The 27001-nt window shown below is 47.4% G+C and overlaps 1 protein-coding gene across 3 annotated transcripts; it reads right to left on the bottom strand.

Moving 5' to 3' along the window:
* Positions 1 to 1607: 1607 nt before the first annotated feature.
* GPR20 (G protein-coupled receptor 20) lies at positions 1608 to 27001 on the bottom strand. Of its 3 annotated transcripts, none has more exons than XM_031045774.2 (2): positions 26951 to 27001; positions 1608 to 2900 (listed from the first exon to the last, which is right to left on the bottom strand). In XM_031045774.2, the coding sequence occupies exon 2, from the start codon at positions 2877 to 2879 to the stop codon at positions 1818 to 1820; it is 1062 nt and encodes a 353-aa protein (XP_030901634.1). In that variant the 5' UTR covers positions 2880 to 2900; positions 26951 to 27001; the 3' UTR covers positions 1608 to 1817. The 3 variants fall into 3 exon arrangements, with proteins under 3 accessions (XP_030901634.1, XP_030901635.1, XP_033921075.1); XM_031045775.2 differs by lacking the exon at positions 26951 to 27001 and adding an exon at positions 26822 to 26871; XM_034065184.1 differs by lacking the exon at positions 26951 to 27001 and adding an exon at positions 13483 to 13578.

Below are 27001 nucleotides of genomic sequence, written 5' to 3'. Positions count from 1 at the left end.
CCATCATGCCTACAATGGCACTAGGCACTGGCCTATTGGCAAGTGAGTCCTTCCCTTGGGCAACTTTAGCGTGTAGCGAAGCTGCATGCATCAAAGTGTCTCCATGTGCAGGTGGTGTCTGGGCTTCTGTTATATCCCTGGAGATCTAGGCAACAGGGAGGTTAGGGAGGTCTGCACTTCCATGAGCTGAATCACTCTCATGGACTCCAATGTCTGGAATGGGAACTGGGACACCCAGTGCTCATGGGGACAGCTATACTCATCTCTGGCTAGATCCCTCTATTGCAGTGATTTTGACTGTTCAGTTTGTGTTGCCATTGGATTGGTCAGAGAAACAGATTAGGGGAAATCTGTTGCAAGAGGCAAGATCTTGCTAGCTCAGTTGCAAGAGGCAGTTTGAAGCATTGGTTCTGTGGTGTTCCTGTGAAATGGAGATGGTTGTTCTACAGTCAGACCAGAAGCAAAGTACGTTAGGATGTCCTAGCTTGAACCAGCCATTCTGAATGGTAGGACCAATGAGTGCCAGGAAAACCAGCTCACTAGACTTGAATTCATAGTAGCCTTCCAGCTGGAGGGGCAATAGGCATGTGGGTGAGGAGACATGGAGCAATAACAACAGTTATCGCTGTTCATGCTGCAGGTTTTGCTATTTTTCCTATGATAACTTTTTGTATTCACATTGTTTAACAGGTTCCATATAACCTAAAACATTTACCAACCATTGTGGGCAGAATTTTTTGTCATCCTTAGACTCACACATCTTTTAAACATGGCTCTTAAATCATGCTAGTGACTTTGTGAGTTAAAATCATTCTAGTGATTGGGATGAATTTCAGCCTAGATGCCTGAGATGACTTCTTTTTCTGTCCTTGGAAGCATCAGCATTAAACTGACTGAGTGGATGGACTAGTAGTGGGAATTAGGACAGCAAGCCCTGATTTTACACCATGCCAGGAAGAAAAATCAAAGGAGAGTAGTATATAGCATCCTAGTCTGGTTCTGCTTTTCATCCTGGCTCTTCTTCAGGGAGAGACAGCAGAACAGCAGAATTTGCTGGAAAGCATGCTCATTTTCACAGCTTTATTTCTATGCTCTTTTTGTATGCTCTTTTTTAATGCTTTTTTTGTATGCAGTTCAGGAGATTTCGTAATCCAAATAAAGGTGGAACAAATCTTTAACCTCTCCCCAAGCCCAGACAGTGTGTGTGAAAACATATGCACCCACACGTACTTTCTCCTTGTAGCTGGAATAGCAAGAGGAGACTTCACTGTTTGATTTCATCTCCTCTTCCCTGAGAAGATTCAGACTTTATCAGAAACAAATGAGTAGTTGCTAGTGGCAAGTGGGTTAGAATACTTTCTTTCCCACCCCACTGGCATCTAAACTCTTTGTGGTGGATAGCTCTGGAAACATCCCTCGTATCCTTTACTCTTAAGCACATGGCCAAGGCCTAAGAGCTTTCATAGAAAACAGAACTTTGCTGCTTTATAAGTCATCCCAGGAGTGTTGCATTACAATCTCAAACACAAAAAGAAAACCACAGTGAAGAATTTGTTGCTAGCAAAATGTCTGTATTAAAATACAAAGAAAACTTTCCCATTCGGAACAGTAATTATGGGAATCTCTTTTGTATTGGTAAAAACATCACTGCAAGTTCCATTTTCCAAACAGACCACGTTGTTCTTGAGGAATTAATCCCACCACTGTCATTCCGAACCTCAGCCTAAAAAACAAAGAGGTCAAAGACAATAGTATTGTGCATCTTAGCAATATTCCAGCATCACTACACTGGCTTACTGTGTCCCATCAGCTGTGGGTTATATCTGGACACTGCTTGGTGATGGCAAGCTCACAGGGCTTCCTATTGTGTTTGAAAAGGCGATGATTGCACTGGGGCCCTTGGAGTTCTTGTTCATGCCCATGATGTCCACACTGGTTCGCTCTGGTTCAGTTTTCCTAAAGATGTTTTTCATGGTCGACTGGAAGTTATTGGTGACAAAGCAGTAGACAATGGGGTCCATGCAGCTATTGAGGCTACTCAGAGTCACTGTCACATGGTAGACGAGGAGGCTGACACCATGGGGCATGTCTGGGTTGATGGAGATTGCTACCTGTCGCACGTGAAAAGGAGTGAAGCAGATCATGAAGATGATGAGCACAGTGATAAGGAGTTGCACAGCCCTCATTCTCCTCTCCCGACTCTGGTGCATGAGGCTGGGCTTGGACAGAGCACACATAATCCTGGTGGTGAAGAAGATGATGATGATGAGGGGGAAGAAGTACTCGCACACCATCAGGACCAGTATCTTGGAGAGGCAGCACTCAGCAAACTGTATTGCCATGGTCAGGATGGAGAAAGTCACCGCAGTGGCAAAGATCCAGATGAAGACACAGATCCCCTTGGCACACGTAGGGTTCCTCCATTTACGTGAGGCCTCCACCTGCACAATTGCCAGGTAACGGTCAACGCAGATGCATGTCAAAAAGAGGATGCTGCAGTACATGTTGACAAAGTAGCCAAAGATATGAACCAAGGAACATTTGAGGCAGTCTCCTGCACTGTAGAACATGATGATCCGGACAGGCAAGGAGAAGCCCACCAAGAGATCAGTAACAATCAAGTTGATGGTGTAAATAACTGAGGTCGTTTTCGTCTTGGTACGGAAGCAGAAGACGTACAATGCCAAGCTGTTCAGCACAACACCCACCAGGAAAATGATGGCGTTGACCACCATCAGGGCAATCCACAGGCTGTAGAATTCTGTGTACAGCTCTGTGTCGGGGTGGATGAACTTGGAGAATAGGTAGATGCTGGAATTGGGTTGCTGGGTGGTGTTGATAGAGTCAAGGGCTGGCAGTTGGGTGGAGGAGGTCGGCATGGTCACTGCCTTCCCAGTGATCTGGAAGAGAAGAAACAGAGTAAATTGATGGGGATGTCAGCATTCCTGAGGACTCAAAATATTGACACCTAAGGGCATTGTAACCAAGGTATTTGTACATCCTCTTTAGTTCTATATATCGCTGCACACTGAGCGTTCATCTGCCAATATGAGATACCAGTAATCAGGAGGAAAATACCTGGGTTTATAATTACTGTCTTCCGTTGTTTCCAGATGCAGGAGAAGACACACAATCCCCACTTTAAGTTTCTCTTCCTCTGCCCTGTGCAAAAGTTGTTTTAAGGCCTGAGTAAGAACAGAAATGTGAACTATGCCAAGGGAGAAAAGAAGAGAAAATTGGACACCTACAAATGGTCATATTGAATGGCCCAGAGAAACAGGTGGGGTTGTTGAGTCCAGGCAGGGTGCATGGATGCTCATGGAGGCACAAGCCATTTTCTGCTGTGACAGGGAGGGTCAGAACAATATGAAGCTCCTACCAACTCTCGTTTCTTGGACATGGTGCTTATTCTTTTGATCCTTCCTCTACTGAAGCAGCTTCTTCCCAACTGGAGGTTCTTCCTGCACCACAATGGGAACATGATAGTGCTGTCAGCCAGAAGACATTTACCCAACCTATTGGCACAGCCACAGCCCTGGCATTTGACTCCTAAAATGTATTCCTCCTCTTGACTAGGTGACCCCAGTTACATGCAGCAGCATTTTCAGACAGACTTCCACCTAGAGAAGAGAAGGCTGCGTGGAGACCTCAGAGCAGCCTTCCACTATCTGAAGGGGGTCTACAAGGATGATGGGGAGGGGCTCTTCATCAGACGCTGTAGTGATAGGACAAGGGGTGATGGGTTAAAATGGAAACAGGGAAAGTTCAGGTTAGTTATAAGGAAGAAGTTCTTTACTGTGAGAGTACTGAGGCACTGGAATGGGTTGCCCAAAGAAGCTGAGAATGCTTCATCCCTGGTGGTGTTCAAGGCCAGGTTAGACAGAGCCTTAGGTGATGTGGTCTAGTGTGAGATGCCCCTGCCCATGGCAGAGGGGTTGGAACTGGATGATGCTAAGGTCATTTCCAACCCAAACCATTCTATGATTCTGTTAAATCAAAGGATAGCTGCATTTTCTAAGCAGGTTGTGTGGCATCTTCTAGAGATCTGCACTCACAGCACTAGCAGCCAGGAGATTTCAAACCAAGGGCGTCAGCCGGTACTCCTGCCAGGGTTTGACAGTTTAATTTGAAAATCATTCCTGACTTACACACTATTTTAAACTGATTTGTATATTAAAAAGGTTCTTTAAAAAAGCCCAATATATACAGAAACTTGGCTGCTTTCAGTAAAAATAAATGGTTGAAAAATGTCTGGAATATCTCAAAGGGGCTGAGCAGGATTTTGAGGTTAAAAAAAATCAGCTTGAATCAGCAAAGAATAGTGCTGAAAGACGTGAGTTATGGGAGTTTGAAATCCCTGCTACCAGAGAGCCAAGTGAGGAAGGACTAGGAGACTTGGAGCTGCAAACACATCTCCCAGTGCTACAGGAACCACGGTATTTCTCAATGGGGAAGGCCTGCATTGCTAAGGGAGCCTGGATATCCAGCGCCCAAAGCATGCCCCATCCTCTGGCAGTGAGCTGTCTGCCTGCACTAATGCCTTCTGCTGCTTGTGAGGATCAGGAAGATGGACTGAAGGTGTCCCATTGCCTGTGAGATGCTTCAAGCTGTTGGTGGCCATGCACAAACCTGAGGAAGAAGCTAGGTCAGAAGCCCTCCAGTGAAAAGTGGCTCCTCAGGAGAGTTCCTGCTGGCCAAAAGCAAGTGTTTTGCAGGGCAGTCCTAACTGGATCCAGAAAGCATCACAACAGCTGTGACAAGTGACAAGTGACAAAGTGACAAGTGACAAAGCCTTTTCCTGCTCAGCCACCAAAACCTTGCTTGTTGGGCTAATGAACTACAGATCCATGATAGTTATAAGTCTCAAGCTACTGAACATCTCCACACCTCCTGCCAAAAGTAGAGGGCTTCCAGCTTTCTGGATGAAGAGCTGGGGAACTGAGGTTTAGGTGAAGAGATTCCTAAGTCTCTGTGCATCTGCTGGACACAGCATTCCTGATGTGTCTCACAAGTGCTGAGCAGAGGGGAAAGGATCTCTTCTGTTGGCTGCTGGCAGTGCTCCTCCCAAGGCAACCCAGGAGGCTGTTAGCCTTCTTTCTCACAAGGGTGCATTGCTGGCCCATGTGCAACTTGGCATCCACCAGGACCCCCAAATCACATTTTCCTTCTGGCTAGCTTCAGGCTGTACTGGTGCATTCACCCATCCTCATAGAGCCTCTCCTTAGACCCTCTCCTGTCATTCAACGTTCCCTTGAGCAACATGGTCCCAAACTAGACACCTCACCAGTGATGGATGGACGGAGTAATAACTCCCCTGTGTCTGCTGCCCATGAACCCCCTAATGTATCACAGTGTGTACTTTGCCTTGTCTGCAGTGAGTGCACACTGCTTGCTGGCTCGTTTCAGTTTAAGGTGCACCGTAATACACATGTCCTTTTCATAAGAGCAGTTCCCAGCCTGTACTGCTGAATGGGGTCACAGGATATGGCCAGGCAGGCTTCTATGGAGGATCAATGTGTGTGTGTTTTCCTAGCCTTTCTCATTTTTGAGAGGGCTGGGAATTAAGTATGTTTGGTAAATGGTCAACACTCAAGACTGAGAGTCCTCTTGGGATGCTACAGCCTAGTCATGGTTATTCTGTATCGTTCATTCAAGCCAGGTGATCATGAAGCAGAACATTTTTTGGGCAAAAGCAGGGATTAGGACTGAGAATTTAGAAGACCAAGTGTAAAGTTCCCTATGGAAATCCCTGGAGAAGTGACTTTGCCACCATGATAGGGCTTAGATCTGTTGGCCTGGAGTCTGATAACTGCTCTAGTGTCTTCTTGCTTCTCATCTAATCTATAGAAGTGGTGTGAAAGGAAAAGCTGTTAACTTGTAAGGATATTTCTAATCAAATGGCAATTTGTTCTGTTTAGGTAGCCACTCAAGCCCAAGGAGCTGAATTGTCCATTAGAATGGCTGATGCTCAACCCTAAAGCTGTTCTGAGATCAAACCCAGGACCAGATTATGCTGCAGAACATAATCCTGAAGCCTGTGGTCAGACCACCTGTAATATCCCAAATAACTGCTGGGAAAAGAAGATCAATCCTAACCTTCATCACTTCTGCACTTAGTCCATCTCCAGCAGCAACTGGACATTGGGATATCTTGTGTTTCAGGAATGACCGGATTACCTCACCCTGCACTGAACTTGGTGGCAGCCGGAGTAGCACACATGTTCACATTATTTTGTCTGGGTCTGATTGAGCCTGCAGACTCCTGGGGGAGAGTCTTGTCTCTTTACACTTTGTGCCAAGCACACTGATGGGGAATAACAGGAAAAAACAGACCTAAGACTGGCTGGAGATGGAGGAGTTGCAAAGTCTGGCACCTGAGGAAGATGCATGGGGAGGATGCAGGATGCTGGCCCGTTTTCTAATGTTTTTCTAACATTCTCACCATCTGATCTTCTCTGTTTGTTTCACTCTTGAATTACAAAAACAAACGAGCAGATGCCTGGATCTGCTCCCAGACTCCTCGGTGCAGATGCTGTCAAGAGGAGCACTGCAGAAGTCACTGCACCAGTAGAAACTAGGGAATAAAGACTTTGTTGCCCCTTGAGTGCAGTGTGAGTTTGTGATATGAATGGGCCAGATGACCTTTGAAGGTTCCTTCTAACCCAAACTATTTTATGATTCTATAGTCGAGCAAGTGGAGAAGACAAAATCACCCTTAGCATGCCCTAGAGACTATTGAGTTGTGTGCGTATTTGTCTTATTGTAATTCTAAGGCACTGGCCATTTGCTCTTATATGGTATCTTTTTATTAGCTTGCTTCCCATGGGAAATTTATCTTCAGCTTCAGATCCATTGCCACAAACAACTGATATTCATCTTACATTTTCCCCTTTCAGTGAAGTCAGTAACTCAAAATGCATTCAAGTGTCCTTCATCCTCACAATGCTATTGAGGTATGTAGGGCACTTCACAGACTAATAGAAAAGAATCTATGAGTGCTCTCCATGCACAGGAGTTCAAATCTTCATCATACACTGTGTTCCTCTGAGCCCCATGTGCACTGAAGTGAATTCCAGATATCATAAACTGCTAAAAACCAACAGGTAACATTTTGTTTGCCAAATGGAATATGCAGAGGAGCTGAATTAGAGTTTGTGTCTTTTCCCAGTCCATTGCTTCCCAGTCTGAACACAAAATCCATGAAACTACATTAAAGAAATCCCAAGAAATGGAATTAATTCTGAAGATTTCCTCACTGAGAGGCTGCCTCTTGGGGTGCAGTGGGAAAAGTCTTCCTCTAGTCAAATTGGTGCTGATGGGTGCTTAGGTGAACGGCCTTTTCACTTCTTTTGTGGGACTGCCCTCATCTCATATCTCACAAGCAGAAGGGATGCAGAACCGGACTAACAAAGCAGCTGCATTCCTCTGAGTGCTTTTAATGAGGCAGAGCTGGACCAAATCCCTGGTTAACAGTTACTAAGTATTTTTCCACTGTGGGACTCCAAGCACATGAAAAAGCTTCGTTGCCCCGTTCTGCAGGATGGTGAACAAGGCACAGAAAGGCAGCGTGACCTCGTGCCTGAGGAAAAGTAAACATTCCCAAAGATTCCCGGGTCTGCCAAGTCCAAAAATGACCTCAACCACGTCTCTCTGCCATCAGAATACTCATGCAGGTGTCAAAGTGAGTCACATCAGCTCCCCATCACTGCAGAGGGGTGACACACAGCAGCTGGTGAGGTGCATGCCTAAATATTGGGGGTTTATATCCCATTACTTATATTGCAGATCCAGAAGTCCCCTGGGTGAAGGAAATGAGCCCTGGTAACTTCAGTAAGTGGAGAAGACAAAATCACCCGTCCTGTCCCTTAGCATGCATTAGAGAGTATTGAGCTGTGTATCTAATTGCAAAGCACTTGCTATGTTTTGCACTGCTTATTACTTGCAGTTATGGCATGAGCTGGGAAAACCACCATCATCTTTGCTTACAGAGTAAATATCCTTTATGCTAACCCCCTTCCTATAATCTTCAATCAGTTTGAAGCTCAGCTTTCTTCATGCCTAATGCAGCTCTCAGCCCCAAAGATTTCCATGGAGCTGTCAGTCTCCAAAGCTCATGATGGGTAAACATGCATCATTTCTGAGTGCTGACTGCCTGTGTCAGAATGCTTATGCTGTTATATTATACCTCTCAGGCTGGAGTTTGTCTGTCTGGCTGTGAGATCATGGGTTGCATTTCCTTAAAAGCACACCAGGCATCTGGGTACAAATGGGATAAGGGCAGGGATGGAGACTGGAGGTTGACCTGGTTTCCCTCCTTCTGGTAGAGGTCCCTGCTCAGCACTGGGAGAGGGGGACTTGCTCTCAAATACTTTCTCATTGTTGCATGACATAACCAATTCCATCGTTCTTGGGCCAAATAGGAAACAGATGGTCTCTGTGCTGAAACAGGTCCTGCAGCCTCTTCCCTTGCTCTCTTGCTGCTTGGCATCACACTTGTCCATTTGGCATGGACATCTGCCCCAGGAGGACATCCTTGACCATCCTGTGCTTCATCCCACCCAGCATTTTGCTTGCTGTCAGCCTTAAGCCTCACCCTTGCTGAAGTTACCAGGGTTCAATTCCTTGACCCAGGGCACTTTTGGCTCTGGCTCAGCAATGTAAGTAATGGGATACAAAAGAAAAGGCAAACAGATTTGTCCTATCTGCTCACCAAAAGGGTTATTTATTGGTGTGTGCAGATAGGATCTCTGTGTGCAGAACCAGAGACAGAGAACGAGAGCCATGCACTGGGACTGGAAAGATGAAAAGGACATTAGCAAGCACGAGCAAGTGTTATTTAGTATGAACAGCTTCAGCTTTTCTCATCTCCCTGAATCAGAACATCTCATACAGCAACTTGCCTCCCCTATCACCCCCCCATCCCCCTCACTCTGCTAGTGTTACTCTGCAGCCTGGGATGGCAGCAGAATGTGTTTAGTTTTGCAGCCTTTCCGTGTTTAAAATTCCCTGGGTGATTTATCATTGTATTTATATAGGAAGGGTTAAAGTCCCTCTCTTTCAGTTTAAATTGTATGATTCTCCTGGCAAGCTCTCACTCAACTCTGGCTCAAACTGGCCAAATATGGTGTTTTTGTGCATGTTGAAGACCTTGCCCTATATGTGGTAAAGCTTGTTCTGTGTGCCTCATGCTCAGCCAGGGGAGGGTGGGCTTGCCGACAGTAAAAAGGGGAGAGAAAGAGAATAAATCCAGCTGCTGAAAGGGAAAAGCTGATGCATATCTATTCCTCAGGCTGTGAGAAAGGATGTAAGGTCCAGGGGAGAAAGATTACATCCTGAAGCAGAAATGGGGCTGTTCCCAGGGAAGATCCCATATTTGCACGTGTCAGATCTCTGCTCTCACTTGATTCCTGGGCACTGATGTCTCCTAGAACCCTCTAGATCTAAGAGTGCCCAGGTAGAGTGTATTAAACACCTAACTGCTTGGGAACTGCAGTTGGAAATAGTCCAATCCCATCTAGAGTTGGATTATTCCTTCGCCCCCAATGCCATGGAAATAGAAGGTGTTTTAGGGACACAAACCACATAGTTCTGTGAGTGTCACATTCAATGACACCTGCTTTCTTATGGTCTCGTGCCTTGCAGGACTGGATGAATGCTTTGCCCTGCTTGAGTTGCTTATTATAACTGTTTCCCATGTGGACACTTGGCTGCCTGGATGAGCACTCACGTTCCAGCTCTTGGCTCCGACACTTGTTTGACTTTCTCCTTACTTTGCTGCCTAATTTCCTGCAAATGGAGGTGATGTTTTCCTTCTGCCAAAGCTTGGCTGAAATTAGCCAATACATTGAAAAACATTAGGAGGATGGAGGAAATCAGAACTGACAAACACACAAATAGGAACTGAGAGTGATCCTCGTTTCCTCTAATATGAACCTGCAAGGAGATGCTATCACTTGCCACCACACAGCCTTTCATTTAGGTCTTATTCACTGCAAATTCACAGTTTCTTTGGCATTTAAACACTGCAGACAGGGCTGGATTTGCAAAGAGAGAGCATTGCTTCTCATGTTGTCCTGAAATGAAGTAATTTCAGGTTTACACTGAATCATGTCTTCCCTATGGCAGAACCAGCCTGACTGGGGACAGATGATAGCTCATTACCTAGTGTCTGCACTGGCCTGCCGTGGCATGCTTGCTTATGTCTAATGAAGAGTGTGATGGTCAGCAACTCCTGCTGTCCAGTGGCCTTTGTCTGGAAGGAGAAAGGTGTGAACTTTGCTTTCAACAAAAGGGATTAACTCCCTTATTGACTCTAATGTCATCCATGAGAATCATTATTTATCATCTGGCCAGAGTTAAAACTTGGATGTTCATTACTAGACATAGCAATGGGTTGTCCTTCAAGTCATCTAACCAATCTCAGACTAAGGATGTGTGAAAGTTAATGTAATATTGGTTCTTGGGCTGATGTTGTTGATGTGCTATTGAGCTGTTTGACTTCTGCCTGATATACCCAGTTAATCTACATGTGTTCCTTCATCTCTGAGGCCCTGCTGTGGATGGGTGATGGATATTGCTGTGAGTTGTGATTTGAATTCCACCCATCATGCTGTGTTCAGTAGTGTATGTGCACATGGAAGGGCCCCATGCTCCTCTGCAAGCCTCAGGCCAAAATCAGGTCTTCTCATTCAGTTTGGAGAAGCAATAACCTGCGGGTGCCCAGGCAATGATTTAGTCCAGCAGGTCATGCTAAGCCATGAGGGATCACTGCCAGTTAGAAGAGGGAGAGCACTAAGTCTCCAAACTGCATTCCTCCTGTTCACAGAGCAAAGTGACCCAGATGGGAAGGAGGCCACTCAGCTTGGCCCAGATGCTCATTCTCTGCATCCAGGCTTGAACCTGCTGCTTAAAACCAGTAGACAGATCAGTGCTGGACACCCCAGGGACAACCTATTTAAAACTTGGAAAGATCTGCATGGTCCTCCCCCAGCCCTGTCCTGAGCATGCATGGAAAATATGGAATGAAGCTCCCAAAGATACACAGAGCAGGAAACTCATGTGCTGTCGGATTTCTTATGGACTTATACCTCTTCTTTGCCCATTTGCAGCAATAATGTGTCATCCTTTGAGAAAAAGGAGTTCAGATTTACATGTACAAGCAAACAAAGAAGTGGGATTGTACATACATTGCCCTTCCAGACCTGCAAATGTGCACCCAGTGGTGGCACCCAGAGGTCCTTCTGCACATCTGTAATGAGGCTCACTAGTACTTGTCACCTTCAAGTACTAATACAGGGTTTACACCTCCTTTTGCTAGTTTATGCCACACTGTGTAGTAAAGTCCTTCCTGAAACATTTAGATGTCTGCAATTGATACCTTTGCATTTTCCATGTCCTCTTTTCTGCAACACCAGATCTTGGCCTTGGAGTGACAGAAATATTGTCTTAGTGAATGCTCTATAAATCAAGCTGTTAGCATTGAAATGACCAATATCTCATAGCCTGGACCAAGTGCCATCTGTCACAAGAGAGCATGGGGTGACATCTCTGTGGTGGTAGATGCTGTATATTTCTATCTCTGATGCTTCAAGAGAAATGAGAGCATCACATCCTGCATGTATCCCTTTCTATCACTGGGGCCCAGTATAATGTGAGGAGAAGGAATATCTTCTTTTTTTGGGGGGGGATATTTTCTTCCAAGAGGATTTAATATGTCTTTAAAGCTAGATCTGGAAAGAAATGTGGGCTTGGAGTTCTATAGCTACAGCCAGTAGAGATGGATTTGTGCCTGTCTGCTTGGGAGGCTGTAACAGTACAAGAGAAATGCATTTGATTTTATTGGGATTACAGTAATCCATCTAGCATTTCAAGGGTGCCAGGGACAATGAGCTACAAGTGTTGGTTTAGAAGAACAGCTATTGTGGCTGCAGTGAAAATTACCATATAGGCACATACAGGAACTTCACAGTGTAAAGACATCATAGGAGATTAAACTGAGCAATATCTGGCCTGTGCATTGCTGCTGGCTTTTGAAAAGGAGAGTTTAATTGCAAATTTAGCCATCTTTGAGCACTTTTCCATCTTTCTGCCTTCAGCTGCCTGCTTTTGCTCTCTTGTTGGCAAGAAACCTAAGAAGGACAATAGGGAAGGAGCAGCAACTAAGGTTTGCTGTTGGGGAATACCTGCATGACACAGGGATGCAGGACAGCAGAAGCAATGCTCATACCCCGGGAAGCACAGTGACACAGATGCAGGTAGGGGTGAAGGGATGATGCAGCAGGGAGAAGGGTCACATACACCATAAACACAAACCAGCCCCCCATGGGTGCAGCTCTGCAGCCCAGCACTCACTTCAAGCTGTGCTGCTCTCCTGTCTGCAGGGAGAAACTGAGGCACAGAGGGAGCCCTGTGTGGGCTTGGCCCAGGGAGTGCAGCAAGATGGGAGACCTGGGCAGGGAACAGGCATTTTTTGAGGCATGCCAGGATGGATGAGCAGACCTTAACCCTTTGGGAGGCTGGTTTCTGTGGTTTCCTTTGCTCTCCACTTATGACACTGTGCTGTGCAGACAGAGCCCACAGTGTTTGCAGACTCTGGATTAGCCAGGCTAACCTGGTTACACTTGGAGCTGTTGGTGTGTTGCTATGAAAGCAGGGATCATTCCTGAACCAACCTGGGTAAGGACCTTGGAAAGGATCTGCTTCTCCTTAGGCTGACCCAGTGAGCAGGTTCAGAGAAAGAAAACAGCATCTTTCCTACTGCCCATGGCAGGGGGGTTGGAACTGGACGATGTTAAGGTCCTTTCCAACCCTAACTATTCTATGATTCTATGCTTCTATGATTCTATGATTCTACTGCTGAGCTCACACCCCACTGCACGTTCAAAGAGAGATAAAACATCCCCAGGCACAGATGACCACAGTGCACCATCTCCTCTCCTGGATCCTAAAACCTCCATGAACACATTTCCCCCGAATTGAATTATGCCTTGGAATAAACAGATAGAAACAAGACATCGTCCCATTCCTCACAAGAGCTGACAGAGTACTTCAGGGAAGGAAAGCCAGTTCTTTAACACACTTTTTATCACACCCCATCTCCAAATATCACAGCACTGCCCAAAACCCAGTAGCACAGAAGCTCACAGCAGAAGCCCCCTGCAACCCTTCACAGTCACTGGCACAGCCTGGCTCTCCAGGTTGGATACCTCCTTATGGTATACCAGCCACATGGGCAGATCCAGGAGCTTCCCAAACTGCACATCCTCATGTTTGGCACAAGACCCTCTCCACTGCCATCCCTTCCACTGCTCCCTACTGCAATAGCCATGCTTCCGACTCTGGATTTAGGGTCCGGTCTCCAGCAGTTCCCTCCTGGTCCCCACCAGACATATCTCCAATCCCCCCCTTTCTCTCTGACCACTATCCCAGAGCATTCACTACAATTGTCCCTGCAGTGTATTCTTCCACGATGGACTGACTTACCTCTGGCTCGATCTCCCTTCTATGTTAGAGGAGCTGCAGGGAAGAAAATCTCCTCGTGGACCTGAATGCTATCACCCCAGGACAGAGACATCTGCTCCTACAAGCAGAACAACTGGAGTGACTACAAGAATATGAAGAAATGCCTGATCTCTCTCTCTCGTGCTCTCTCTCTTCCCCCCTCTCTTCTAAATATAGCCTTGCAACTAATGGGAAAAAATACACACTACCAAAAAAAAAAGAGAAAGAAATATTTCCACTTGTCTTCAGTGCTCAGGATTTCTCCCCAAACATCTGGCTCCTTGCCCTGGATCTCTCTGAAATTTATGAAGTGCTGGAAATGCTAAAGAGGGCTTCAGCCTTCCTCACGGTGCCTGTGCCTGAGCATCTCTAGTAACCTAAACCTGATGTTGCTGCCCTCTTCTTGTCCCCTCCACTGGGTGATTTTCCTGTGTCTCTGTGGGAATAAAGTCTCCTTGCTGAGGACTTGCCAGCTGTATCCTGAGTGCATCAAAAGTGTGACCAGCAGGTTGAGGAAGGTGATCCTGTCTCTCTGCTCTGCTCTCATGAGACCTCACTTGAAGCATTGTGCACAGTTCTGGTGTCCTCAGCATAAAAAGGACATGGAACTGTTGGAACAAGTCCAGAGGAGGCCACGAGGATGATCAGGGGCTGGAGCACCTCCTGTATGGAGACAGGCTGAGAAAGTTGGGGCTGTTCAGCCTGGAGAAGAGAAGGCTGCGTGGCGTCCTCATAGCAGCTTCCAGTATCTGAAGGGGGCCTACAGGGATGCTGAGGAGGGACTCTTCATTAGGGAGTGTAGCAATAGGACAAGGAGTGATGGGTTTAAACTGAAACAGGGGAAGTTCAGGTTAGATATAAGGAAGAAGTTCTTTACTGTGAGGGTGCTGAGGCGCTGGCACTGGCTGCCCAAAGAAGTGGTGAATGCTCCATCCCTGGCAGTGTTCAAGGCCAGGTTGGACAGAGCCTTGTGTGCCATGGTCTAGTGTGAGGTGTCCCTGCCTATGGCAGGGGTTGGAACTGGATGATCTTAAGTTCCTTTCCAACTCAAGCCATTCTACGATTCTATGATCCTATGACTCACTGGCTTAAGGCCATCACAATGCCACTGAACCATCACCAGTGGACACAAGAGGAAAATGCCTCTTTTTTGTCTTCCTCATGTGAGCTGGGATTAGACAGAAGCATCCCTGGCAGTTACAGGAAGGTGCTGGATCAAATGCCACAAGGCCTGTGATATGCTTTTAACCAAACCAGCTGCCCAGCACAGGGAGACAAAGGGTGATCCTGCACACTTTGGTGATGCTCTGACTGTCATTTGGGAGAGGGGTTAACAGGGTCTACCCAAGGACTGGGCTGAAGTGAGTGAATATGATGAGGAAAAGGTAGAAACTGAGAGTCTGAGGTTCCACCTAAGAGCTCCCAATATGTTCCTCCATTCTCACACAGCCCTTCTCTACTGGTGGTAGAGTCATTGTGTGTCTCATGTCCCTCTCGGAGCAGGGATTTAAGTATCCCTTCATCCTTGGCTGAATGAGAGGAGGCAAAGCATAATGAATTATCCAGTTGTTGAGATGGGTTCAAAGGACATGACTGTCAAGATCTCTCTTTTCACATCAGCTTTCAAGATCTCTCTGCTGACCAATGCTCTACAGGCTCAAATCTCCCGAATCCCCCTAAGTCCCACCTCATGATGGGATACTTTCTGCTGTGAACTGGGTACCATAAAGAGATGGGTACCATCTCTTGTTGGGCTTGCACAGATGTTCTCTCCAGGAGGGTTTAGAAGTCCCTTCTGGAGAGAAAGGCAGAAAAAAACCCAAAGTGAGAAGTTGATTGGAATGACAGGGAGGAGGGATGCTGGATTTTCGTGTCAGCCCTGGACTGCTCTTTTCCCTTACCCGTTAGATAAAGGCAACATTGGAGCCAATGCAATAAACATGCAGGATATGGCCCATCACAACAGGACAGGATCAAGTGAGAGGCATTAAATTCCAGGTCAAGAGGCCAAACCCATAAATAGAGAGGAGACAAACTCTGCACATGCATGTCTCAGTGGAGGACAAACAGTAGCTATGGTTATTAGAGAAGGTTGACCTCATTCTCTGGAATTGGTTTTTCACCCTTGGATCTTTCCCAGGAAGTCTGAGCCCATCTTTTGTGTCTGGTTATTCTATTGATCTTCAATTTTCAGTTTCCTTATATTGAGGGGCAGATTCTTCCCCCAGTTTCAGCAACATCCTCCTTGACTTGTTGTGCCTCCTGATCCAGGTATCCAGCCTTTCACAACTGCATGTGCCTGGGCTGCTAGCTACATTTCACTTCCTTATGGCTTGGAAAGCAAGTGTGATTGGAAGGTCTTCATCAACCCTGCCTGGGTAATCAGTTTGCATTGACTTTCTTCCATTCTGGGAGCTGAATGATGGGAAAATGCAAGCGAAGAAACTAACCCGTGATGCAGCATTGGGCAGGGTGAATGAACTTGGGCTCTGTGGTTATTGAAAAGCTCAACAAGGACAAGTGCAAGATCCTGAACCAGGGTTGAGGCAATCCCAGCACAAGCACAGGCTGGGCAGAGACTGGATTGAGAGCAACCCTCAGGAGAAAGACTTGGGGGTGTTGGTCAATGAGAAGCTCCCCATGACCTGGCTTCAGTGTGAGCTTGAGCCCAGAACCCCCCCATGTGCTGGGCTGCACCCCCAGAGTGTGAGCAGCAGCTCAGGGAGGGGATCCTGCCCCTCTGCTGTGTGAAGGGGAGACCCCCCCTGCAGCCCTGATCCAGCTCTGGGGCAGCAGCACAAGAGGGATGTGGAGCTGTTGGAGCGAGGGCAGAGGAGGCCATGGAGATGCTGAGAGGGCTGGAGCAGCTCTGCTCTGGAGCCAGGCTGAGAGAGCTGGGCTGGGGCAGCCTGGACAAGAGAAGGCTCCTGAAGGGGAGACCTGAGAGCAGTTCCAGTGCCTAAAGGGGCTGCAGGAAACCTGGAGAGGGGCTTGGGACAAGGGCCTGTAGGGACAGGCCAAGGGGAATGGCTTTAACCTGACAGAGGGGAGACTGAGATGAGCTCTTAGGGAGAAGCTCTTCCCTATGAGGGTGCTGAGGCGCTGGCACAGGTTGCCCAGAGAAGCTGTGAGTGCTCCATCCCTGGCAGTGTTCAAGGCCAGGTTGGACACAGGGGCTTGGAGCACCCTGCTCCAGTGGAAAGTGTCCCTTCCCATGGCAGGGATTGGAACTGGATGAGCTTTAAGGTCCCTTCCAATCCAAACTATTTTATGATTCCATGATTCTGTGATTTTTATTCTACCATTCTTATTGCCCATGGTAGCAAATGATTAAGTTTCCTCCAACAAAACTTTTCTACTTAGGGAATAGCTTTCTGGAGCAAGACTATAAGAAAGAGGTGACTATGAGCTATTGGTACCTATGCCTTATTCACCTGCTCTGCGACTACCTGGCCCTTCCTGTGTGAGGATCTGGTTTTGTGCTTTGATGCATTTGAGCTTTGTTCCCATCCCTGCACACAGGATGTGTGCCCTGCACTCCCCCACTATCCCAGCCTCTCCTCCTTGCTGGATTTAGAGCTAGGCTAAGAGTGGCAACAGCTGCAAAGCTTCAAGTTGTGTCTGAGATAGTGCAGAACATGCCATATTGGGAAGCAGATGCTGCTGTTAAGGTGGAGAAGGCACATCTGGGCTCAGGGCCATGCTTTGTCCTAGACGCGGTTCCCACACTTGGCTTCAGGAGGAGTTGCAACCGTAGCAGATGAATGAAATACTCCCATCATCTCCTGATTTTATCACCGTCTCAGAGGAAGGGGAAAGGCAGGAAAGAAGTTAGGCTTTTTAAGTGGAAAATTGTCAAGCTTGTTCGTTGAATGTACAACTATTAAATATTGGAGTGGCTGTCTTGAGATTGTAGGTGGAAGAAGGTATTTACTCAGTCAAAATCAGTACATAAGGGAAGGAATAATACTTACAGCAGGAAAGAGTGCTACTAGCTTACAATAAGTCCTAGCAATCCCTCAACCTTGCTATGTAAAACAGGGCTGTGTTTGAAAGTCTCCTGTGGCACAGAGCAGCAAAGCAGGAGACCAGACATCTCTGAAGGAGGTGGGAAGGAAGCTGATAGCACCCATTACCCTGGGGAGATGTCTCCTCTCTTTCTGTCAGGAGAAGGGATACACTTTTCCAGTCCTATTCAAAAAGAGGAGCTGAGTGTCCTTTCATCCCTGCAGAAGAGACTGAGATTGGACATAAAATGAACTGTCACACAGCTGAGATGGGCTCAAGGCACATGGTCAGATCAGCTTTCAAGATATCTTTGAAGACCAACTCTGTAAGGACCCAAACGAGAATCTGGTGTCTGAACATGCCTGTTTTTTCTTTAAGAAGCTGAATGTATCCTATTTTATATATACTAGATATATATATTATATATTTATATGTATATTCATATATACTGGATAGATCCTCACAAACTAATCATCTTCTTCAGTGGTGAAGGAGAAGGTCTTGGACCTAGACATGGGTCTACCCAAGAAGGTCTTGGACCCAGACATGACAGAATTAGCTCAGAGAACTGAGGAGCCTGTACCATGGTCATGACGGGGTGGAGGACACCGAAGAGTGGGATCCTCACTGCCCAGAGGACACTGAAGGGTGACATCTTCACGGAGCTGTCTGGGAAACCTCTTTTTATCAGCTGCTTCAGAGAAATTAAACTCACACCACCACAGGCCACCTCCAGTGAACGTTCTCCTGCTTTCCTTCCAACACACATGGTCCTGAGGTATTTTAACCACTGTCTTACTCCTGCACCAGGAAGCAGGAGAAACATGATGGGAGACCGAGGGTGGAGAAGCTGCTCCACTGGACTATCCTCTGTAAGAGGATAACTATGGGAAAGCACCACATGGAGTGTGATTTAAGGGGAAATCTGTGGATATAAAGACTCTCCCCAGATGTATAAGAATTTCCCTCCTTACAAAGGGATCAAGTGTGCTTCAACCTCATCACGCTACCTTATTGTTGAGAAGTGAGTTTACTTTGCCTTGCCCCTGAAGGAAAGCCTTGGAGAGGAGTGTGGGAGCACTCTCCCATTTGGTGACTCCCAGGCTGGTGTTTGGTGGAAGCAATCGCATGGCATCCTGAAAGCAGATCCAGGTTTTATCCAGTATCTTTGTTAGAGTCCATGGGAAGTCCAGTTTGAAGAAGCACTTTGACTATTGGGGCTGACATCTGTCTCCAGCTTGGCTTGGGGCTTGTGGCACTTGCTCATTTGGAGACAGGGCTGGGCTATTTGAGAGTTCACTCCCTGCTGTTCTCATGGTGATCCAGGGATCTGGGATATCAGAGATCCTTTTGGGGATCTGAACCCTGAAACATTCATGGTGGCTGTGCCTAACGTGGTAGCTGGAGAGGATGTATAAGGAAGGATCAGAGCCCTCTGTACTGATGCCTATACAGCATCTGTGGGTAAGAGACAACCTTTGTTCTTTTCCTACAGTTCTGGTGGAGAAACACCAAAAAGGCAAAGAAACACAGAAGAGGCTGCTTCTGCCTGGAGCTGGAGGGCTTGGACCACTTCTTCTGCTCATGGTCATATACTTGACTCTCAGCACAGGCAACAGAGGCAATGGTGAGCCATAAACATGGTCCAGCTGCCTCTGTAACAGCATCTCAGCAGAGCCCAGAGGCAGCTACACCTACCTGACATAAGAGGCTCAGCAGAGCAGCCAGCATCCTCTGCTAGCAGCTCACAGGCTGTCACTCACTGTCCTCGGAGGACTGCAAAGGCCAGAGGCCACCATTAGCATGTGGCCCTGCCCCTGAACAGGCTCCATCTGCCTGTTTATGCAAGGAGGGAGGTCAGACAGTCACCATATGGGAGCCTCTGCTGACTGTACCCAGCCGTGATTTGTCTGTTTGACAAGGAACAGCAAAGACAAGTGTTTCCCAAATGATGGTCATGGCTCCTGTTGGGTGGGTCATGGGGGAGGGAGTGTGTAGGAGCCAGTTTCCTGCCTGCTGCATATTTGGAATTGATTTTCCTGACCATTGCCTCCCTTTCCATTTTTCTCCATGGCATTTTTACTGATGGACCTGCTGAGCCAAAAGGAAAATGAAGACATCTGCAGGGTACAAAGAGAAAGCTGCTCCTCTGGGTGACCATGAGGTGACTGGTTTGAACTACATCAGTCCTGCCTTTCTCCAGTTCTTGTGTGACAAAAGGTGTGAAGCTGGATGTGCCCTGTTGTGGTGTAAATGTACCCTATGGGGATGAGTGAGGATCCTTCTCCCCGTCCCAGTCTGCCCAGTCCACCACAGCTCTCACAACAGTGAGGTTTATGACAAGGTTCCTCAGTCCAGCAAACTAGCCACAAGAGACCCTTTGGCCACCCATCAGGGCATGTCATGTCAACCCTTGGGGTGCAAGCCACACTGGGATCCCTTGCAGGGTCCTGCTCTGTCCTCTCTGTCCCCCAACCCCAGCTCTGGCCAGCAGCCACCTCCTGTTCCTTTCTTGATATTTGTTCAAAGTTTCAGGAGCTAAATGCCAAGAACACAACGTCCAGTGTCACAACCTCACCGCAGAGCTCTCCCCATTCCCAGCAAGGCATTTCCTGCCGGATTTGTTTATCACTGGGCACACAGGGACACTGGTGCTTGGAGGGCAAGGCTACATAGGCAGCCAGGGCATTGGCATCGCTTGGGCACACATACCCCAGGGAGGTCAGAGCAGGGGGAAGCAGCTCTTGCCCAGCTCTGGATCAAGGGCTTCAAGGCAGAAATTGACAGGATGCTTGGAGGGCAGCAATGGGATGTGGCTTGAGGGTGGTTGAGAGGAAAGTCTCAGCACTCTGCTCTTGCTTTTGGGGAGCTGGGAATCACAGCGTAGCAGAGCTGTGCTGGAAAACCTCGAACATGAGGTGCACTGTGCCCTGTGAGGCTGCAGAGCACAGAAGGGACACTCACAAACACATGGCAAGGAAGTGGTGGGACCTTAGGGGACCAGTCTGGTACCTCCAGGTGCTCTGATTTAGCAGCAAACACAAACCTGGCAAGGGACAGTGGGTGCTCCCAGGGCCCTTTGCTGTATGAAGGAGGAAGGACACTTGCAATGCAGAAAATCAGGTCTTTGGACCCACTCTCCTCAAATGGCTCTAGAGAGAGACATTCTGTCCCTGCTCTCCTCCACAACCATGCTAATCCTCCTCTCCACTGCCCTTTGTTTGCCTGGTCTGTAGAGACTTTGAGTGGCTCAGGGCAGGGCTGTCTTTTGTTAGACATGCACAGAGCTCAGCAATGCTCTGATCTGCAACAGGGCAGCATAAATCTGATGGATTAACGTAGGAAATGCCACAGGGATGGAAACCCATCGGGTTCATAGGAACAGGAAGAAAAGAAAGGGCCCCATTTGGGGACATCCCCCCTCCTCAGCCTCCCCGCTGCTGCCTGGTTACAAGTGATTCCTAAAACTGCTGCCTATGGTGCATTTGCCAGGGTTTGGGTTTTTTTGCCTGTTATTTTGCAGGGGGTGTTTTCCTTTGTGTTTTCAGCTGTTTGGGATTACAGCTTCTGTCCCTGCAGCCAGTTGCTGCTGCAGCACCAAGTTCTGTGCAAGGGGCCTCACTGGGGATAAAGAACCACTTTTGGGGAAGACGCCTCAGTTTCCCTATTGCTGAAATGGTCCCTCTAAGCACAAGGGTCAGAAGTTTTCAGGAAGGGAAGGAGGGAATCCTATGTGTGATTTATAGGGGTTTCTTACTGGAAATTGCAATGTCAGGGGATAATCAGTTGTCTCTTGAAGACAAATGGATGGGCAGCAAGATGCTACAGACACTGTTTATGGTGGTGTGGGTTTTGCTGAAGAATCATGGACCAGATGGTTCAGAACTCCTGGGGGATATTTGCTGTGCCTGGGATGAGGTTATAGACAGGAACAGATTGTCACTGCTGGTTATTACGGAGGCCTTGAACTCGTTGAGGTGTGAACAATGCATGGCATAATGGAGGGAAGACCAAGGCCCCCTCCAATGATGTTCATGGCCTCAAAGCAAATCCGGAGCCAAAGCTCAACCTGGCACTCTTGAATCATTCCTTTCCATAACTTCATATTGTTACTGATAGCTTCAGTCTTTGTTATGTTAGGAGATGCTGCACGGGGCTATTTGACATGCTTTTCATGTCATTTGAGGGATTTTTTTCCTACAAAAGCAGTATTAGGTGTAATAAATAGTGTTAAATGGGCTAATGAAAGGGGGATGTGTCTCTGCCTTGGAAAAGGTGCAAACCAAAGCAGTGGGAATGACCTGAAATCCAGCAAACATGACCCACCAGGACACAGCAGCAGAACTGTCCTTGTATAATCTACAGAAGAGATGGCTAAAGGCAGACCTGACAGCTGGTGCAGAGATGTCTGTGGCAGTTTCCCTGGACATGGTGCAAGATGGGTTAATCTGACAGGGCTCAGTTCATTAATACAAGTCTGTACTAAATGAACAGCTCAATTTATGGTGCTCCCACTGTAGAGATCTCCTTTGGGTAAAAGGAATCCTATTGCTTGTGTCTTCTAGGCTAGGGATATGCCATCAGCATCCCTGTAATACAGAGTAGGAGCCACAACAAGGGCAGCTTGAGGATCCTCCCCTGGTGCTAGACCCACAGATTAACCCCATTGCTGTAATACAACCTAAATGGCATCTTCTTTTGGTCAAATTCTGCTGGCTTCTTTAAAGCAACCATCCAGCCTCTGTGGCTGCTAAATCAGGCTCTGCTTCTTTGGGTGTCTTTCCATTTTCCAAGAAAAATAAACTGCAGGCTGTGTATTTTTAGACATGCCATCCGATCATAGCCACTTGTGTATCAGTCCCAATACTGTGAGTCAAGATGCTGAGCTCCGCTGCTGAGCTCCCTGGGGCAAGAATGAGTGGCTGCAGCTCTCCTGGGTGTGTTCATAAATCAGTGTGTTTGAAATAATCATGCACTTGTCGTAGGTAAGCTGCTCACTAGGAATAACACCACTGGGGTTTATTATTGCTAGTGCCTTAGAGGCTCTGACTCTCTGGGTGGACTTAATACTGTTGGGAGTGGAGGATGAACAGCACTGGTATGAGACAGACCTAACCTTAGCAGGGGCCAGAGGCAGCATGACTCCCCTTCCTTTCCCTGTCCCACCAGTGCCTCTGATTCCTGACATCTGCCCCTTGCTGTTTTAGTTCTGGGTATCCTCCGAGGTGGCTGCTGGATGGAGTGAGCTTTATGGTGGCCTCATGCAGCAGTGGGATTTGAAAACCACCTCTCTTTGTGTAACTCTGCTCCATAACGCGGCCCTGGACCCCTTCAGAAAGCATCAGTGCATGAATGTGGGGTTATTGGGGTATTACAGATCTCTGTTCCACACTGGCATGCTCAAACCTTCACAAGTGTGTGTCTAACACCAGAGCATCCTGGAGACAATTGTCTGTGTTGGATCAAAGCAGCAGGAAGCCTTGATGCTGGTGTGTGAAAAATGGGCTGTCTTGTTCCTGACAGTTTATTTCTTGAGTTCCTTCATCACTCTGATGATGATCAATTTAGCCACATGACTGGTAGCTGGAGACAGCATAACACAGCTTGGCAGCCTGGGTTTCTCACAGAGATGTATTACTTGGCATGTGCAATCCAGGCAATAGGAGCCAGCCTGGCTCTGCTGCAGAGCTGCAGCACTGTGGGTGTCAAGCAGGTGAAACCCAGCACAACCACCCAGCTTTTCCTCTCCATCCTGCCAGAAAAGGACCTTTGGGATGAGGAGGAAGTTGTACCTGGCTAAATACTCTGATAGCCATGCACTGGCCTCTCCACTGAGATGGGTTAGGGTTAGGGTTAGGGGTTAGGGTTAGGGTTATGGTTAGGGGTTAGGGTTAGGGTTAGGCCATGCTGGTTGTAGGGGAAGCTATGCTCTGTGTGTCTGGTTTGCACTGACCACTCGCTGGCCCCTGGTGACTGGGCAGGTCAGCAAGATGGTGTTTATGCACCCCACTGATAGGAGAGGATGCTTGCTCAATATGGCTTTGTGTGGTGGAGGCCTGTGCTCTACACTCTGCCACATAAGTAATCTACCAGCAATCTCCTGTCCTTTGCACTCAAATGGTAGAAACCCTCTTCATGTCATACAAGAAAGTGGCTGAGCTTCCTCAGTGTCCTCCCCTTCTGTGCTCAGGTACCCATTTTACTTCATCCTTCTGTGTTGTCACTCTGAGAGGACCCTGGTGGGTTATGAACATCGGCCATGGTCTCTATGCATGCAGAGCCCAGTGCCATTTCACCTTGCCAGTACCTGCCTGTGGTGAATGAGCTCCTCTAAGGTAGGTCCTTGCAGCTTTTTATAGCTCTGGATGAAAGAGTATTTCATCAAACCTTCACAGCATCCCCAACCTCATCCATGAGGCCAAAACTTACTTGTGATAGCTTCATTACAGAGCAAATCCAAATCCATCTCTCTAGGTTTACCATAGAAAGGGCTGAGAGCCTCTGTGCATGCAAGAATGGGGAGCTATCTAGTGGACCACCACAGGAGCCATACCCATGTTTGTTAGCCTTTCCCAGAGCCCCATCTTCTGGGCAGGTATTTGTAAAGAAGGAGGCTGGAGCCATGAAGAGGAGTATATCAATGAAGAGGAGAGTAAATTGTGACAGTAAATCTTGCACCAAGGTGGAAGAAGTCATTCTTACTGTTGGGTGGTAGTGGTGCTTTTCAGGCTGTGATAGATGAGATGCACGTCTTTTATGGATTATGCATAAGAAGTAATAAAGAATTCAGTACCTCTGTGTCTATACACTAATGGCATATTGATCCCAGTAAATACCACACTGAGACTGAACAGCAGCATCCCTGGTTAGTGTCATCCTGAAGGGTGACATCAGTTCTTTGGGTGTCACGGCCAGTTCAGCCTTGTCCCGTCTGACCCCACTGCTTCACTGTTCCCCTTTGCTCTGGGCTTCACTTTTCTATTCCCCTCATTCATCCTTCACCTCAGCACAACCACTTCTGTCTCTGGGCTTTGTCATGCTTGGCTGGACTCTGCTGTGCCTCCCTAGGACTTACTGGGTGGGAAGTGTTTCTGTGCTAAGCCATCGATAGGATTTGCTCAGCTTTCTGTACTCAGTTGTATTGAGTGGGAGCAAAATTTACAGCTAAAAGCCACAAATTCAAATGCAAGCATGAAAACTCGAGAAGAGGTAAAAGAAAGAGCATGAAATGATGGCAACGTGCTTATAATATTTACAATGAGCTTGCTAAGAAGCAGGAGACATTCCTCAGGAGAGGCTGTAGACTTTACCTTAGATGTCACAGGAGATTCATTTATGTAACATATTGTCTTACCTTCCTAAACTTAGCAACAGGGCATTTATAGAAACCTGCTCTAACAGTCCATGGTATAAAGGAAAGCCCAAACACTTGTGTTTGTTAAAGCATTATTCTCATGGGGGATTTTTGGCTCCCACCTTAGAAAGGGCTCAGGAATTTGGATGTCTCCATTTTTAGATGATAGCATCTCCTTCAAGGGTGAGGTTTTCCCAATCATGCTGAGAACTTATGTACTAAACACCCCTGGGTTTGCGTCTCCAGCCTGCTAAAATGCAGAGAGCCAAAATCCCACAGCCCTTTGGACAAGTCGGACTGCAGGGTTTAGTCTTCCCCCCTTAAAGGGGATATAGGGGCCAGGCAGTCCATGTCCCTATGGGAACCACGTCATCCCCAGGACATGATGCACGTAAAGGGGAGCAGGGCTGTGGCGGTGTTGTACGTGCACATAGTGGGATTTATTGCTTTGTTCAGCAGCCTCCCCTGTTCTGCTTGCTCTGCTTCCAGGAGAACGTGCTGTGAGAGATGTTCCATGTACAATTCCTTCCTTGGCCTTTGCCTCCTTCTCCAAAACAGGGGAAGGAAGGCTTGTAGGGTGCTTTTGGCACCTTTGCACTCTGCAGGGAGGGAAGAAATGGCTCCTTGTCTGTGTTTTATGTTAAAACACTGGGAGATGGGGAAGAAAGTTCAAGCAGAATGAAGCAAAATGCACTGAAATCAATGGGTAAATAAAGTAGCTCAATTGCATTGCTAAATTACCATGTCTCCTGGTAAGAAAGGAAGGGGAAGAAGGGAGTTTTCTTTCTAATTGTGGGTTGAGAGAGATTTCTGTACACAAAGGAGATGGTAGAAAAGTTTCTTAGTAAAGACATTTCCACCAAAGGTGGTTTTCTGCCCTCATTTGTGCCAGCAGATGCTACAACAAGGAGGTTTTGGGTATTTCTACCTCTTTTTTTATGGTTACCCCACTTTCCCTTGCTCAGGGAGGGATTTACAGAGAGAGCTGAGAGGCAGCATTGCATCTAATCGTGGCTGACGGAGGTGTTTGCCCTGGTGGTTTTCAATTGGCACTGTCACGCGCATGTAATAGGGATTAAGCTTGTATATCCGCTGTCTTATTTCTGAATGGGGGAGTTGAAGCTCTGCTGAAGGAGCTTCCATTTCAGGACTGGGGCTGGCTTTTTGCTGAAGAAGAGAAATTGGGCCTGGCATGTGAGAAATGTTAGAAGAAGAGGCGCCTCGTGTTACCAAAACACAGCTGAAATGAGTCTGAAGAGCTGCATTGCCAATTCATCACGCTGCCACTGAGTATAGCTTGTATAAACCATGGGAGAGATGCTCTCTATATGATGTACTGCAGCTGGACACATCTCAGTTGGCAGCGACTTACTGATGGAGCTAGTGGGGCCATTCATCCATCTCACCCATTCTAATTCTGACCCAGCCACTTCCCCCATCCATACAGCACCCAAAGTAAGGACATTTTCATGCTCTTTCCCAGGGGAAAAGTTTTCTGCTTCCTAACCCTGTGTTATAGAGTTCATTCTGAGCCCTCTCAGACCACTTTTTCATGGCCTAGTTTCTACCTCTGCATCTCTATACAGGGATGCAGGATGCAGGATGTGTATGCAGCTGGGATTGGCAGAAGTAGTCAGTATACGGAGGTAACAAGAAATACTCCAGCTTTCATTCAGAATCCTCCACATGGCTCTGCCAAACCTGCTTTTTACACATAGACATTTCTGTGTTCTCACATGCATGTCACTGAAATGTACTTTGGTATCCAAATGGACCAGCTCAGTATCTAGAAAAATGCATATTTCTCTTTATGAGATGTTCTCTTCCATTGCACCAGCCCAAACTTCCCTGACCTTCCTCTACCCCTGCAGCCCCCAGCATGGAAGACTGTCCTCTCCAGCATTGTTCCCACCCACATGGAGCCAAATCACATCCAAATCCACGTGCTTCGCTCCCTACCTGAGGATCCCATCCACATCCCAGCGCAGCCAGGACCGGAGCACGCTGCCTTCCCGAGCTGCAGCTGGTGGCTCTCCCTCCCTCTCCCCCCTCACTCCCAGCCCGAAGCATGCCGCAGCCTGTACTCACACAGCCTGGATGAGAAAGCTCAGCTGCTGATCCCTGAGCCCGCTCCCAGAT

Source organism: Melopsittacus undulatus, chromosome 1 (genome assembly GCF_012275295.1).
Source record: "Melopsittacus undulatus isolate bMelUnd1 chromosome 1, bMelUnd1.mat.Z, whole genome shotgun sequence".
Lineage (NCBI taxonomy): Eukaryota > Metazoa > Chordata > Aves > Psittaciformes > Psittaculidae > Melopsittacus > Melopsittacus undulatus.
Note: the sequence above shows the minus strand (reverse complement) of the source record. Positions and strands in the feature narration are given on the sequence as shown.